The sequence below is a fragment of the Acomys minous genome, assembly GCF_964271855.1.
Source record: "Acomys minous genome assembly, chromosome: 15".
Classification (NCBI taxonomy): domain Eukaryota; kingdom Metazoa; phylum Chordata; class Mammalia; order Rodentia; family Muridae; genus Acomys; species Acomys minous.
In genome coordinates, this window is record NC_140497.1 from 76,351,692 (window position 1) to 76,367,927 (window position 16,236).

The 16,236-nt window shown below is 43.7% G+C and overlaps 1 protein-coding gene across 2 annotated transcripts in view; it reads left to right on the plus strand.

Annotated features, from left to right (window-relative positions):
- Window positions 1–16,236, plus strand: part of BMP2K (BMP2 inducible kinase) — a 104,984-nt gene that overhangs the window by 81,977 nt on the left and 6,771 nt on the right. The window contains exon 15 of one of the 2 annotated variants that reach the window (XM_084759358.1): window positions 918–1,028. The exons of the other annotated variant lie outside the window; for it this stretch is intronic. Coding sequence (XP_084615484.1) covers window positions 918–1,028 — 111 coding nt within the window. The remainder of the gene's footprint in view (window positions 1–917; window positions 1,029–16,236) is intronic. 2 annotated transcript variants of the gene reach the window in all.

Here is a 16,236-nt window from a genome sequence, read left to right on the forward strand (position 1 = left end):
AGTCAGGCAGTTGTCAGTTGGTCCGTAAGCCTGGAGGATATGTCTGCGGCCAGAGGACGGAGGTTCTTTGCTAAGCACAGCTGCCGTAGCCTTTGTCCTCAGCTGCCCAGAGGGCCTCCCGTAGCCCGCAGCTAGTAGCGTCACCCTTTATCACTGCCAAGCCCTTATTTTTTCCCTGCACCATATTTTCTTCTATAGCATATTCATTTTCAAACATACTATATACTTTTTTTTTAGTGTCTGTTACTTGTTTGTTTTTCATATACGCTACATGAGGGTAGGGATCTTTATCTTGTTTGATGCTATATTCCAGTTGCTCCGAACAGTGCTGTGCTTGGGGTATGCTACATACTCAAGTACTTGTTGCATGAATAAATACACTTTGGTCTTGTGTGTGTGTATGTGTGTGTGTGTGTGTGTGTGTGTGTGTGTGTGTGTGTGTTAATAGAACAAAGTATTAGGAGAAATGAATAATGTAAAACTGAGTGAATTATTTTTTCTGGCTATTGAGAATTTGAATTTACCAATTCTGTGAATAAATAACCATTTAAAGTAGTTTTTCTATTGATTTTTGGTGAAAGTCTGTTAAATATGTCTTTGTAATAAGCAGAGTTTAAATTTAAGTTCAATATGTTACAAAATATAGCTAGTATTAAGTGAACTAGACTAATTTATTAAGTAAGTTCTAGTTAATGTAAGCTAGCACTGATTAATATCCTTAAACTTGCTTTTGTAGCAATAAATACATATTCACCTTAGGACAGAGCCTCGGTCCTTACAAGAACAGGGCTGCAAATTATGGTTTTAAAAAAGACTGTTGTTTTAACTTTTACTTTTTGATTTAATACTATCACTTTTCATTTAAAGCCATCTTTATTTTATTTTATTTTTTGTTTTGTTTGATCTTATTTTTGCAGACAGGCTCGAGGAGAGCGCACCCTCAGATAAGAACGCAGACCCACCCTCAGCTCCACATTACCACCCTCCGGAAGACCCTTTTGGTTCTGTCCCTTTCATTTCTCACTCAGGCAAGTTCCGTGTGTGGCATCGCTGTCCCTGGTTCACACAAGAGCAATAGCAGCAACACTATTAATCTAAAGAAGTAAGAAACGGACGTTGCATACAGAAAGTAGGAAACAGAAAGTTACGTTAACAGTTAGCTGTCCTGGTCTTCCCAGTGCTTGGCCTGCAGGGCTGTGTCTTTGCAAACATGGAGAAATGCTGACTCACAGGGTAGAAACATAATTATTTTCACCAGTTACTGGGTTCTATTTATGTAAGAAAATGATACATGAAAGTACACTTAGAATATTTTTGTGCTGAGCCTTTGCTTAAGAATCTAATGTTTTCCCAGCATATGCATGCTTTCTTACAGTTGTCTTACTAGTGATTTTGTCTCACACCTCACTAACTACTCTTCTTACATTCGCTCTTTTGATTTCAGCCCAGATGTTGAATGCTAACGCTATTCACTCTGTAAAAATTGCCTTATTAGTAATTTCAAAGTAATTAATAAGATTGTCTCTAATTGCTGTCATCACTGAAGATGGTCTGTTCCCTCAGATTTCTGCTTGTTTGCTCTGTCACCTTGCATGCTGTGGATGGCATAAGATCCGTAGCAGGGAAAGCTAGCTGACTGTGTGTCCGCTCGGCTGTTCTGTGTGGGTCTCATACTGCTAATATCCTAAGTCAGAAGTATATTATTATTATTGTTTTTCAATTGTCTTTTCAGAAATGCTCATCAGTCTTCGAGAATCTTAGGCCTTAGTGAGTTGAGATACTGATGCAGAAAGCAGTTTCATATTGTTCTTCCTCTTCAGCTGGAGTCCGGTTTTACCTCGCCCCGCCCCCAGGTGTGCACGCACCTGTGCAGACCGTTTCTGAGGGGCCATGGGAGAGTGAGCCTGAAAGTCAGGAACTGCAGAACATCTCACTGACTGCTCGTTTCGGCACATTTGCTTATTTTCATGTTGGGATTTTGTACTTACCAATTTGTTCACAAATTTGAGCTTGGCTGATACTGTAGTTTTGATTAGCTTTGTGTATACTAGATTTGAAGCTTGTTGGGGTGTTGGAAACATGGCTCGTGTTTGATCTTGCCCAGCAATCAGCCCAGGAATGGCTTTCACAGCCACTGTTTAAAAACATGGCTAGCCATGCTTAGACTCAGGGATATCACGGTTGTTTCCAGGTTCTGGCTATTATGAATAAGGCTGCTATGAACATGTCCTTGTGTGGTGGAGCATCTTTTGGGTATATTCCAAGGAGTGGAATAGCTGGGTCTTGAGGTAGAACTATTCCCAGTTTTCTGAGAAAGCGCCAGATTGACATTTACACTATGGAATACTACTCAGCTATTAAAAAGAAGAAAATCCTGAAATTGGTGGACAAATGGATGGAACTAGAAATGATCATAATGAGTGAGTTAATCCAGACTCAGACTCACATGGTATATATGCTCACTTATAATTGGGCACTAGCCCAACAGAGATGTCCCCTGAAAGTCTTCCCTTAGCTGGAGATTGGGATAGCTACTGGGACTTCCTATTGGGACGCTAGGTGAGAGAGGTAAGGAAGAGTGGAGAAACAGAAGGATCTAGAGGGTCTTAGAAACCTACAAGAAGACCATCAAGGCTGGCGGATCTGAGCCCAGGCAGATCAGCTCAAACTACTGTAGCGACCACGGACAATGCATGCAGTAAGCCTAGACCCCCTATCCAGATCTAGCCAATGGACACCGCATTCTCCATAGTTGTGTGGAGAGCAGGGACTGACTTGGACATGAACTCTGGTGCCCCCTATTTGACCTCTTCTCCTTGGTGGGGAGACCTGGTGGCACTCAGAGGAAGAGTAAGAAGGCTAAGAGGAAGAGACCTGATAGTGGGGGAGGAGGTCCCCTTCTGTCACAGACCTAGGGGAGGGGAATAGGATGAAAGAGGGAGGGAGGGGGAACGGGAAGATACAAGTGAGGGGATAACAATTGAGATGTAATCTGAGTAAATTACTAAAATAAAAAAAAACATGTCTATCTATGAAAGGCACTTCTAAATCCTTCTTAGTGTTAGGGCAATTATGATAAAAATGCCCTTTGCAAAAGTGCCCTCCCTCTCGACTTTTCATATAGCACGAGCATTGTTAATACTGCAGCAGCTTGATGTGGAAAGTAAGTGAGGGAGCTGATGGGCTAAGACCGAAGAAAGGGATCACTGTGAGAGCAATGCAATTTGATACTTTTCATACTCAAAGTTTAATTTAAAAACCTACAATAGATGATTGCCATTGGCCTTCATATTTGAAAGCTTAGAAATACTTCCTTATATATAATTTTTAGGTAAACATAAGGCTTGGGGGGATATTTATTTTCCTGTAGTAATACAATAAAATCTCCTGAAACTAAATTTAGCCTCTTTTTAAACTAAAGGAAATAGTTGTGAGGGGAAAATTATCTGTGGTAAAATTGCGTTCCATGTAGAAAACGAGGCCAAGTGAGCATGTGAAGAGCCCGGTGAAAGCGTGGAGTGAACATGTGAAGGGCCCGGTGAGAGCGTGGAGTGAACATGTGAAGGGCCCGGTGAGAACGTGGAGTGAACATGTGAAGGGCCTGGTGAGAGCGTGGAGTGAACATGTGAAGAGCCCGGTGAGAGCGTGGAGTGAGCATGTGAAGGGCCCGGTGAGAGCGTGGAGTGAACATGTGAAGAGCCCGGTGAGAGCCTGGAGTGAGCATGTGAAGGGCCCGGTGAGAGCCTGGAGTGAGCATGTGAAGGGCCCGGTGAGAGCGTGGAGTGAACATGTGAAGGGCCCGGTGAAAGCATGGAGTGAGCATGTGAAGGGCCCGGTGAGAGCCTGGAGTGAGCATGTGAAGGGCCTGGTGAGAGCGTGGAGTGAACATGTGAAGGGCCCGGTGAGAACGTGGAGTGAGCATGTGAAGGGCCCGGTGAGAGCGTGGAGTGAACATGTGAAGGGCCCGGTGAGAACGTGGAGTGAGCATGTGAAGGGCCCGGTGAGAGCGTGGAGTGAACATGTGAAGGGCCCGGTGAGAGCGTGGAGTGAGCATGTGAAGGGCCCGGTGAGAGCGTGGAGTGAGCATGTGAAGGGCCCGGTGAGAGCCTGGAGTGAGCATGTGAAGGGCCCGGTGAGAGCGTGGAGTGAGCATGTGAAGGGCCCGGTGAGAGCGTGGAGTGAGCATGTGAAGGGCCCGGTGAGAGCGTGGAGTGAACATGTGAAGGGCCCGGTGAGAGCGTGGAGTGAACATGTGAAGGGCCCGGTGAGAGCGTGGAGTGAACATGTGAAGGGCCCGGTGAAAGCATGGAGTGAGCATGTGAAGGGCCCGGTGAGAGCGTGGAGTGAACATGTGAAGGGCCTGGTGAGAGCGTGGAGTGAACATGTGAAGGGCCCGGTGAAAGCATGGAGTGAACATGTGAAGGGCCCGGTGAGAGCGTGGAGTGAACATGTGAAGGGCCCGGTGAGAGCGTGGAGTGAACATGTGAAGGGCCCGGTGAGAGCGTGGAGTGAACATGTGAAGGGCCCGGTGAGAGCGTGGAGTGAGCATGTGAAGGGCCCGGTGAGAGCGTGGAGTGAACATGTGAAGGGCCCGGTGAGAGCGTGGAGTGAGCATGTGAAGGGCCCGGTGAGAGCGTGGAGTGAGCATGTGAAGGGCCTGGTGAGAGCCTGGAGTGAGCATGTGAAGGGCCCGGTGAAAGCATGGAGTGAGCATGTGAAGGGCCCGGTGAAAGCGTGGAGTGAACATGTGAAGGGCCCGGTGAAAGCATGGAGTAAGCATGTGAAGGGCCCGGTGAAAGCGTGGAGTGAACATGTGAAGGGCCCGGTGAGAGCGTGGAGTGAACATGTGAAGAGCCCGGTGAGAGCCTGGAGTGAGCATGTGAAGGGCCCGGTGAGAGCGTGGAGTGAACATGTGAAGAGCCCGGTGAGAGCCTGGAGTGAGCATGTGAAGGGCCCGGTGAGAGCCTGGAGTGAGCATGTGAAGGGCCCGGTGAGAGCGTGGAGTGAACATGTGAAGGGCCCGGTGAGAGCGTGGAGTGAACATGTGAAGAGCCCGGTGAGAGCGTGGAGTGAGCATGTGAAGGGCCCGGTGAGAGCGTGGAGTGAACATGTGAAGAGCCCGGTGAGAGCGTGGAGTGAGCAGGGCCACTCACCATTGTCCTCCGAGTCTGCTAGGCAGAGTCTAAGCAAAGCATACAGAGAGTACTGCCAAAATTTACAAGTATTTAGGAATCAGAGTGCTGTAAAAATTAAGTCTAATACTAATGTGTAGTTAATAGGAATCACTGGCCCAAATCCATTACACTAGTAGTCTGTCTGTCTGTCTGTCTGTCTGTCTGTCTGTCTGTCTGTCTGTCCATCCATTCCTTTGTATATCTCTACCATCTGTTTATCTATTCATCCATTCATCTATCAGTCAGATTTATCCTTGCCTTGATATGTGGGCCACGCTCAAAAGAGAGATGTTCATCCTGCTTCTCTCCCCAGTGCTGCGATTGCAAGCACCTGTCACCACGTGCTGTATTGTTTTTATTTTAGAAGAGAAAATGTTTTTAGCAACTATTAAAGAATGATGAGAGTCAGAGAAGGTAGTCTTTCTTCCTCAGGGAAGAGCACACCAACTTGTTATTCAATACATGCAGTCACCCCTGGCACTTAGAAGTGACATTATCAAGACTCAGCAGCTAATATGTGTTTGTATATATGCATGTAATAACAGTGAAAACAGAGGCTCTGAGTTTGAAGGAGAGCGGGAGGAACACAGGCTTGCCTATAAGCCTCTCTGGTGGGTTCATTTTCTCAACTGAGATTTCTTCCAAAATGGGTATAGATGAACATACAACTAGCTAGCACCAGCTTTATTAAGACTTTTCATGATTGATTTTTTTCTTTTTCAGCCGATTTTGTAGTAAAATAATTTAAAAATTTAAGAATTACTTAAATAATTTTTATTTTAATATGGAACTTGAAAGAAGGCTTAGTGGTTAAGAGTGCATATTAGAGATGGGTGTGGTGGCGCACACCTTTAATCCCAGCACTTGGGAGGCAGAAGCAGGCAGATCAAGGCCAGCCTGGTCTACAAAGTAAGTTCCAGGACAGCCAGAGCTGTATTACAGAGAAACTCTGTCTCCAAAAAAAAGAAGAAAAGTGCATATTGGTCTTTCAGAGGATCTGAGTTTGGTTCCCCTACACCTGCTTGTAACTCCAGCTCTAGGGAAAACCAACACATTTGGCCTCTGAGGGCACCTGAACTCAGTGTGCACACACCACACCAGATGCATACACATCATCTAATTAAAAATAATATAAGTAATACATATAGTTTAAAATGTCTAATTTAGCAAAAACAATTTTCCATGACTGATTCTTCCTCATCTTTCTGCTAAAATTCCCCAGAGATAAATTCACTTCTGGCATTTTAATCTGTCATGCTAGACTTCTAATTTTTTAACCTCCTCCAAAACCAATTTTATATGACATGTAAAATTCATATTTTGGCATATATAAGTTGAGATTAATTATACTGCAGCCCTTCTCATGCACATCCATTCATTTGTGTGTGTGCAGTCATGTGTCACATGGCGTATGCTGGTCAGCAACTGCTATTTTCCAGCACTGTGCTTCTGGGGCTGGCCATGTAGTGCAGCTCAGTGGTAGAGCATGTGCTTGGTGTACACAGGGCCCTGCCTCTGCCCTCCAGCACACATGTACACCTGCCACAGTAGGAAACATCCATACCCCTGAAACTGTTAGAATTTGGATATCTTCCTTAATTGAGTTCCAAATTCTCCCTTAAGGCAAGGTCTTTGCTGAACCCGGAGCTCACCATTTCTGGCTACCTAGCATGCTCTGGGTATCAGTCCCCTGGCTCTACCTCCCCCGCTTTGGGATTCCAGGGGACTGTCATGCCCACACAGCTTTATAAGGACTCTGGGAGTCTGAACATTTGTGTGTCATCTGCCAAGCCTAGGTACACTTTGGAATGTAAACATCCCTCACCCCCAGATGCAGCAGGCCAGGGCCACACCCGTCCTGCAAGGTTCTGTTGTGCTGGTGTCAGGTGCTATGGTGATGTATTGCTATGATGCTTTTGTTTGTTGCCATGCTGAGTATTGTTGTGTGTTTTTTTTTTTTCGTGTTTGCTTAGTTTATTAGGTACTGTTAGCTCATCTCCATTTGGAGTTCCTCGATTGCTGATTGTCATAGTCTCTTAGTGGTTTTTAAGTCTTCAACTCTTTCTTTCTTTCTTTCTTTCTTTCTTTCTTTCTTTCTTTCTTTCTCTTGAGCTTATGTGCATGGCAGGGGTAGTTTGAAGCCTCACTGTCTAAGAAAACCTGCTGATCCTTGTGTCCCTAAACTGACTTGATTGATCATTTGAGTGAGAAAATAATTCCAGGTTATATATTTTTTCTGTGATTATTTTATTTTATTTTTTAAGGGGTCTATGGGATCTGTGTATACAGCCCAGACTGGCTTTACCCTTGAGATGCCTCTGTCTAAGGCTCCCAGGGACTCCTCTGGTTGTTGAAAAGAGTGGTGCAATGTGATCACTCATCTGTGCATCCTTAGACCCTGCCCTCCCTCCCTGCCTTTTCTCTTTGGACACTTTTAGTGTCTTGTAGTCTTCAAGATATTTTACTCTATTATAGATTTAAAAAAATTATTCATTATACTGGAGACCTAGTAAGCCTTTTTAATCTGAGGTGTGTATTTTACTGTTGTACCTTTTTTGTAACTGTGAGGATACTGTGCATTGTGGTTTGAGCTTTTAGTTTAAAACATTAGCTATGTTTTCTCTGTCAGTTTGCATCTTAGAGATTCTCCATTGCCTATTATTTCTAATAGCAAGTGCCATCATATCTCTTGGATGCAGTGTATTGGATACTTTGTAGTTTTGTGCATTTTTGGTCAAGATTTTTTTTTTTTTTTCAGTTTAAGAATGTCAGCAAATGAATGCCAGTCTCTCACTTGTCACAGTAGGTGGCTTGTGAAGTGAACGGGAAGGGCAGAAAGAATTCTGCTTATTAGACGCCGTGTTTCCTCAGCTGGTAGAGTTCTCTAACTTCATACAGACGCCTTCGGGATGGCAGGGGAAGTGGGAGGACAGAGGCGTGGGAGGAGCAGCCGTCCTGGACTCCTCAACTGTGCAGGTCTCAGTGTCTGAGCTACGCGCCTCCATTAAAGTCCTTGGAAGAGTTCACTGGGAGGCCATCCAGGCATCAGGTTTTCTTAGGGAAAGATTTTTTAAATATCTACTTCATGTTGTTAATACATGTATTCAAGAAATACTTCGTGTTGTTAGTACATGTGATGGTGTTTCATTTGTTCAGTTTTCAGTGTAAAATTTAAAATGTTCTTCTCCCACGCTAAGAAGTTGCCTGGTTCATGTAACACTGGGCGCTACTGCTGCTTTTCCTGACATGCCAGCATCAGTCCTCCAAAGGCCTGCGGCTGAACTTGGTGTTCCTTTCTTAGTTTCTAGCCTATGTTTCCTCCATCTGATTTGCTTTAAGGCAAATCAGTTATATTAATTTCTTGCAATGAACATTGACATTGACTATATTATAATCTTTCTTGTCTACTTACTTTGGTAACAGTTTGCTAATTGTCTAGTTTCTCAAGCAAGGCTTAGTCACATGGCTTTATACTTTTATACAGTGTTGGGATTGGAGCCCAGAGTCTCACATATTCCAGGCCCATAGACTATTGCTGAATCTCATCTCTGTCATACAGTGCTGTTTTTAGATTTATTTGTATTTAGTGTGTGTGGTGGCGAGGGCCATTCATAATGATATCAGAGCATAATTGTGAAGTTGGTCCTCTCTTTCCACCATATGGGTTCCAGGAATTGAACTCAGGTGATCGGCCCAGTGACAAGTGCCCTTTCCTGCTGAGCTGTTTTGCAGGCCCTGTGCGGAGGTATTTAAAGTACGAGTGCTGGCCTTGCAGGTTTCTTTTTAAGCCCTGCTATTTTAGCATATAAGTTTTAATACGCTGTCTGTCATTCACTTAAAACTTTTTCTAGTTTCTCACACGTCTAATGTATTTTGATTGAAGGTTAACTAGCAAATGTGTAAGACATGGTCTCACTCTAACCCAGGCTGTCCTCTAGAGTTCTAGGACTGAGGGAGCACACCACCATGGCTGGCTAGAATGTAGTTTTAAAAATTAGTTGAGGATTCCCTTGGAGTAAAAGGTACTATAATAATACAGTAGTAGACCCCCTTTCTTTGGGTAGAGGGAGGGAGGAGGACAGGATTCTGATGTTAGCACAGCGCGTCCCCAGACTTTGTCCTGCTTTAGCCTCTGGGGTGGTGGGTTACAGGAAGGCACCACTATGCCTGGCCATGAGCCTCGGTAAGAAAAAGTATACTCTTCAAGGAAAAAGTGAAAATAAGGCTTGGTGGGAGAAAACAAATTGATTTGTTGATTGATTAATAGAAACTGGGATATGAAGATGGGGACTTAGCTCAGATGTATTTATATATAACATTATTAAAAATTGCATACAGTAAAAAGGGCCATATTATTGCCATACATACTCTTAAATTTTCATAAAATAGTTTTTATCAGGTGCAAATTATAAATAGCAATAATAATAATAATAATAATAATAATAATAATAATAATAATAATATATTGATAGTTTTAATATTAAAATTTTCCTTAACAAATCTGGAATTTCTCTTGGAGTCACAGTGATGCTATTCATTTTCCTCAGAACTAATGAGTCTCCCATCAGCACCAGATGTGCTCTCTGGGTCCAATGCGACGATGATCAAATTACACATCACCAGTTCAAGAAATGCATCAAAGCGATAGTGGCACCTTCTGTCGGCTCGGCCACCTGAAGGCCTGTGTGGGCCACACGCCCAGCGAGGCCTGTCTGAGAGGCAGACAGAACAAAACCACAGGCACAATGCTGATTTCCTGGTTCTTTTCTCTTGTCCAGGGCATTGTTCCCTAGTAGTTTCTAGAAACACGGGAAATGTGGCTCTGTGAGTTAATTATAGCACTCCTGGTCTTGTCTAATCAACTTCTGGAGCTTACTAAAAAAAGGTTATTGAGATCCTGAAATTGTATGTAAAGGTTTTTCACATGTGGCCGTATGAATCATTGAAGTTTTAGGTTTCTTGCTTTACATTTCATTTTTAATTTAGTCCAGGTTTAATGAAACTTGGGTGTGAAGGCTGGCCCGTCTTGTCAGGTGATGAGGTAGGTAATTTATTCCTTTAGAGTCAGTTTACGATTCCTGAGGGTCAGGACTTTTTCTGTTCCAAGATGTTAGCAATATTAGTTATCGTACACTGAATTCTCCTGTATGTTCTATGGAGGCAGCCTCAGAAGTTCTGTGAGAAACCAGTTCTGATGCCAAACTCTTGATAAACAGTAGCACAAACAGTGGTAAGCAGTTAAAAGCAAAGCAGGAAAACCAACCTGCGCCATGAGTCACATAGCAGAGTGGCCCATTTTATGGCAGCTTGTGTTTGGAAACGCTGCTCACAGCTTGACTGGTTCTCTTCTGCATTGGACAGTGCGCTTGGCCTGTCTTGAAGCAGTAGTGCAGATTCTGATAAAACCTTTGCCTAATCCACTAATCCTGAGGCCTAACATGCTCAATTGCGGGGAAATGACGGCAAGCAGTATGCTACCAATTCTCAGTGTGCTTTAAAGCACCCAGCCCCTCCCCTTTCCTGAGTGATGGGACAACAGACGGCATGTAATTACAGTGGCAGTTCAAGTCATTTATCCTCTATAATCTGATAGTAAAGAAAAGAGCATTGAAACTAAATTTCCTTGACACTGGAAGCTTCTTACATGATTAAAAGTGTGCCAACTGTTTGCCCTCTGGGCGGAACCCAGTGAGAAGAGGGGCTGCTTGGTGTAATAGTTGATGGATTTAAGAGCACATACATTGCAAGATTGATTTAAAATAGTGAAACATCAACTGAGACCTCACTTTTAAAATGAAGTATTTAAGAGAATACTGTAACAACTGTATAGAAATCTAGCCAAAGAAATTCCATGTTAGATGTCAGCTCCAAATTCGGATTTGGTGTTAGAATTCTCATTTAGATTGTGCAGGACTGTGTTTGAACACCTAGAAATTGTCTTTTGTGCTCTTACATTCTTTGGGGAGTTCCTGTTCTTACCATCTGTTTGGTCAGGTAAGCTTGTTTTTAGACACCCCGCCTCCCCCCAGTAATTCTTGCTCTGTCACTCATTGTCAGATCTAGTGACAAAAGAAGCATGAAGTTTCAGAATAAGACAGGAGCACTGTGTCTCACAGGTTGCTAAGGTGATGATCTTTGAAGTCAAGTACTGACTTGCTCATCAATGAAAGACATAAAATGCTATAAAAGATGTGTGTGTGTGTGTGTGTGTGTGTGTGTGTGTGTGTGTGTGTGTGTGTGTGTGTGAGAGAGAGAGAGAGACAGAGAGACAGAGAGAGACAGAGAGAGAGAGAGAGAAATATGAGACTGAGAATGAATCAGAGAGTCAGAGTCTTTGAAAGAGTATAAAGTATCCTTAAGGTACTTAGCTCAACTCAAACACTTTGTTGAAACAGCAGTACCAAGGACCAGTATGGTAGTACTTTCTCCTGCTCTGGCATGCAGTCATCAGGGGCAAAAAGGAAGCAGGCCAGCTTCTGGTTGTACTTGGTGCTCCATTGGTAGGCTGTGCTCAACTTGGCCTGGTGACACTGCTCTACTGGTAGTTTGATTTTACAGTTGATGGGTCAAGAGTTTGAAGGTAGCATCTGCAGCAGGAGAAATCACGGTGGCTTTGATACATACAGCTCTGAACTTCAGTAGCAAGAGATTGAACTAGGTCCCCAGAAATCCCTTGTTATTGGAAGCTTTCAGAATATAGTTAAGGCTATGAAACAGGGGTACAAAGCAGTGTGGAGAGATGTAAGTCCAAGAGCTGACATTTGAGTGGTCCTAGGACAGGAAGGCATGATGGCCTCTTGACATGCTGAGTCAGTTTTGAAGATGGAGAAGAAAAAGAAATCCCTAGCTAAGATCATAGCAAACCCATGAGGAGTTAAAAGATAATTGGGAGAACTGGAAACACGGCACTGGTGCACTTACTATTACTCCGTTGACCCTGTCTGTCACTCGTTGCTTAGCACCATCGGAAGTGTGGAGTTAAGTACTCCATGAAGACAGTGCAGCCAGGGGCAGTGCCAGCCCTGTACTGAGAGCCTGCCAGTGTCGCGACTGCTGTCCACAGGCTGTGTAATCCCTAATGGAGTTGTGAGACTGATCATGTCATTCATTTTACAGGTGAAACAGTGAATCACTGAACAGTGAAAGGCTCTAAATAGTAAGTCATCAGCGGGCACTTTAATTAGCATCTTCTGTTGATGAAGAGGATTTAGGTTGTACATTTTTATGTAGACACCAAATGTGTTATTCCACTTCTGTAGTAAATGCTTGCTAGGCTGCTGAGGTCACATGCTATCACTGACAGTGAGCAGCTACCTTACAGGGAACAGTGGCTTTTGCTGGTGATATTTTCCTGGCTCTAACATGTTTTATGGTACTCTGAACTAGACGTTCCATGCAGGATACTTTATAAACTAGATAAGAGCGTCAACACTGTGAAAGTTACGGCCACGTTGTTCTTGCTAGTTCCCCCAGATCTGCACTGCTTGTCTTAGTCACTGCATTCTCAGGTGTCTGTTCTCAGTGAACTTCCACTGCATCTGGGATTCAAACCCAACTTTGACAAAATGATGAAATGTCCTATTTCCGACAGGGGGACCAGTAGAGAAACATTCCTGCACACAGATTGTGTCCAGAGCCCCCTCTGGCCCAGGTGCTTCTGAAGTCAGCCCCCCCAGGGGGCAAAGCCTCCACTGCTGAGGCATTGTGCACTCTGGAGCGTTAGTGATCAGGGAGTCTCTGAAGTCTGGGTCATTAATGGAAGCTGATGGTTTGACTCAGTGCTACAGGCCAAGGACTCATCATTGAATCCACGGTGTTGAGTTTCTGAAAATGTTCTTTCTTAAAAGTAGGAGTGACTTCATTACTTGGGATCTGAGCTAATTTAAAAATTTATGCATGTTTTTCTTACCTAAATGTGGAATATATTAATTTACGTACTATTTTGAATATTTTTACTAAAAGTCCATTTAATATGTTTCAACATAAATTTTACTTATTTTCTTATTTGGGAGACAGTATTTGAAATAATAGCTCTCAAATGATCATTTTGCTAATATTTATTAATAAATATCAGCTGGTCATACAGATTTCCCCCAGCCATGTGCTTATTAGATCTATAAATAAATTGTTAAGCTTCCTTTATCACTGATCAAAATACATCTTGCTAAACTAGTCAAAAGCCTGAGCGTTGTAGCGTGTAGTTTCCAGTCAGGAAACAGGTGAAGAAGGATGTACTGAGCACCTCTCAGCACCGCTCTGTGCCTTCGGGGGAAGTTAGACCCAAATAAGATCAGTCCGAGCAGCGTGGCCGAGAGAAGACCCACACTCTCAGGGCGGCTGTGCTGTAACAAGCCCGGTACTTGCTGTGAGCAGTACACTTCTCCTGCCCACCCCAAAGCGGTCTTTTATATAACAGTACAAATCTCAATATTGTGATGGCAGGAGGTACTGAAATTCAGAGCAGCATATTTGCGCTGTACTCTTGGGAAATTAACTTTAGCAGTGAGATAATCCTGATTAAATTTCATAATAAATCAAATATGTATTACTTAATCCAGCAACTGGGAAGAAGCAATCTGTTCCCAGAAGCAAATAATAGGAATATCTGAGGCATTCACCTGATCCTGTATTATTTCAGCAGCTGAGTTTTCTTCTTTTTAATTAGAGGAATGTGTTTAGGCAAAGAAATGGTTTGTATATGTTGAGGGCAGCTTTTAGCCAGAAGTCACCATGTACTTGTAACTGTATATTAGCTATAACTAGGTACTCTATGTCAGACAGTTTTAGCCAGCTTGAAGTTTTTAAGGGGCAAAGGGGGTGTCTTTGTGCCTGTGGGTAGGGCTAAAATCTGTAAGGTACAGATAACTCTCTGCACCCTTGGATACAGCCGCTGTGGACTGAAAATATCAAAAGAAGATGCGCCTGTACTGGGCACACTCTGATCACACCCTAAACAAACAACAGTTGGTGTGTGGACCATGGTGCTGTATTGAGGGTTGTGATTCATTTATACAGAGCTGATTTAAGATACCCAGGAAGAAGTAGGTTGTGCATGTGGGTCTATATTTTTTGTTTACTTGATTTTCATCAGTTCCATTTACTGTTATCATATCAGTTCCATTTATTGTTATAGACCTGCGTTACTTTTGTTTGTTTAGCCAAGAGTTACTTCTTCATAGGTTTCCTCTCATTTAGATTTATGCATGGAGCTTACAAGTTACTAGAAGCTGATTGAGTATGGTGGGGGAAGTAATTTAATTTTCTTCTCGTTGCAGATAATGACAGAGTTCATTTAGTGAAAGGCACTCTTGGTACCCTCCCCTTTTAAGGATGTATTTTTTATTGTTGGTGTACGGGTGTTTAGGCTACATGTATGCAGTCTTCAAGGAGGCCGGAAGAGGCTATCAGATTCCCCAGGTTGTGAGCCTCCATGTGGGTGCTGGGAATTGAACCCAGGTCCATTGGAAGAGCAGACAACGGTGCTCTTAACAGCTATGCTATCTCTCCCTTTCACTTGGTCCCTTTTCCTAACAAGGCACATGTAGTAAAATCTGTTCTCCTATTACATTTATGAGGTAAGAGGAGAGGAGTTGTCACCCTGGCGGGGCATTTCTCTTAGTTCTTCGTTAATTATACATGGGAAGGAAATAACAAGAAGTGGATTAAAATGAAAGTGACATCTGTTTCTTCTGTTGTAAATGTGGGAAAAGTAGAAACAGCCTAGATGCTGTAGTAATAGCAAGGCTACCCATGCATCCTCTTGGTGTGCTGTCACGAGAAACTGTGGGTTATGTCTGTACCTGAAAAGACCCGTAATCCAGTCAGCTGTGGAAATAGCTCTGTATGCTCCTTACACAAAGAAAGGTGTCTGTCACTAGGATGTAAGCAGCTGGGAAGGGCAGTCAGAAGGACAAGGAGGAAGCAGCTGGCACCTTCCAGACAGAACGTGGCCACTGTGGAGCGCCAACAGTTGTCTTTGTGAAGAGGGCGCAGGGTGGGAGATAACAGATGCACTGGCTAGCACTCGCCATATGGAGGGCTGCTGGGTTAAGAGTTCCCAAAGACCTCTGGGTAAACATGAGTCCCCTGGAGTTGGAGCTTCCTGGAGGAGCTGTAGACAGCATTTACCCAAGTCCTTGCCTCCTAATTTGTTTATACAGGTTAACATGTTACATTACACGAAAGCAAAGAAGCAGGTTCAGGGCACTCTGGGTTTCATATAGGAAGGATGAAAGCCGAACGCCAGGTGCATCCTTTCATAGGCCTGGGCGCCTGCGACCGCATGGCTTGTGTCATTCTTGTTATAGAATTATAGATTATAGATGATTCCCAGGGTCTGAGCAGTGTGTGTGGTACGTGCATGGCCACCTGTGAGTGGCTGAAGTGTCTTGTTAGAGAATTTTTTTCCTGAGTGAGGGGTGACTCAGACACCTCTCTGGATCCACACCTATTTTGTTTTCAGCAAAACTCCATGGAAGTCTACCATTACTTTAAAGGTAATGTCAGAGGAATGCTGTCTGAGACAATAGTCAAAGTGAGAGCCTGCATCTATTACTGCTTTTGGTTTGTTCCAAGAACAAGAGTGAAGCTCTCAGCTGATTTTACGGACTGGGCAGATGATGGTATCTGTGTTGAAGTATATAGCCTGATGGAATTCTCTGCCTTACTCTCTCCCAGTCACTCTTAGCCTCACTACTAAGGTCAGGATTGTCAATAAAGTGCAAAAGATGGCCCCTGAGGGCCATATTTGGTCCCTTTTCTTAGGGCTACCCTGTGCAGCTTGGCATCTGTCACCCCCTTGAAGAGCTTCTGTCTTGCTTGCATGCATTGTGCCCACCTGGCTCTGGGCCTCTCTGGCTGGTCCTCTTCAGCTTGGTGTGGAGGCAGCTTCTCTTCCTTTGCTGACTCCTGGGTCTATGACCTGGCTAAGCTTTGAACTTTCTTTTCTTTATTGTATTGAGTGACGAGCCTGTAGTGTGTGGCCATCTCTGTGTATCACTGTGATAGCTTCCAAATCTGTTCTCTCCAGCTAAAACTAACGTCATATGAAAGCACTTCACAG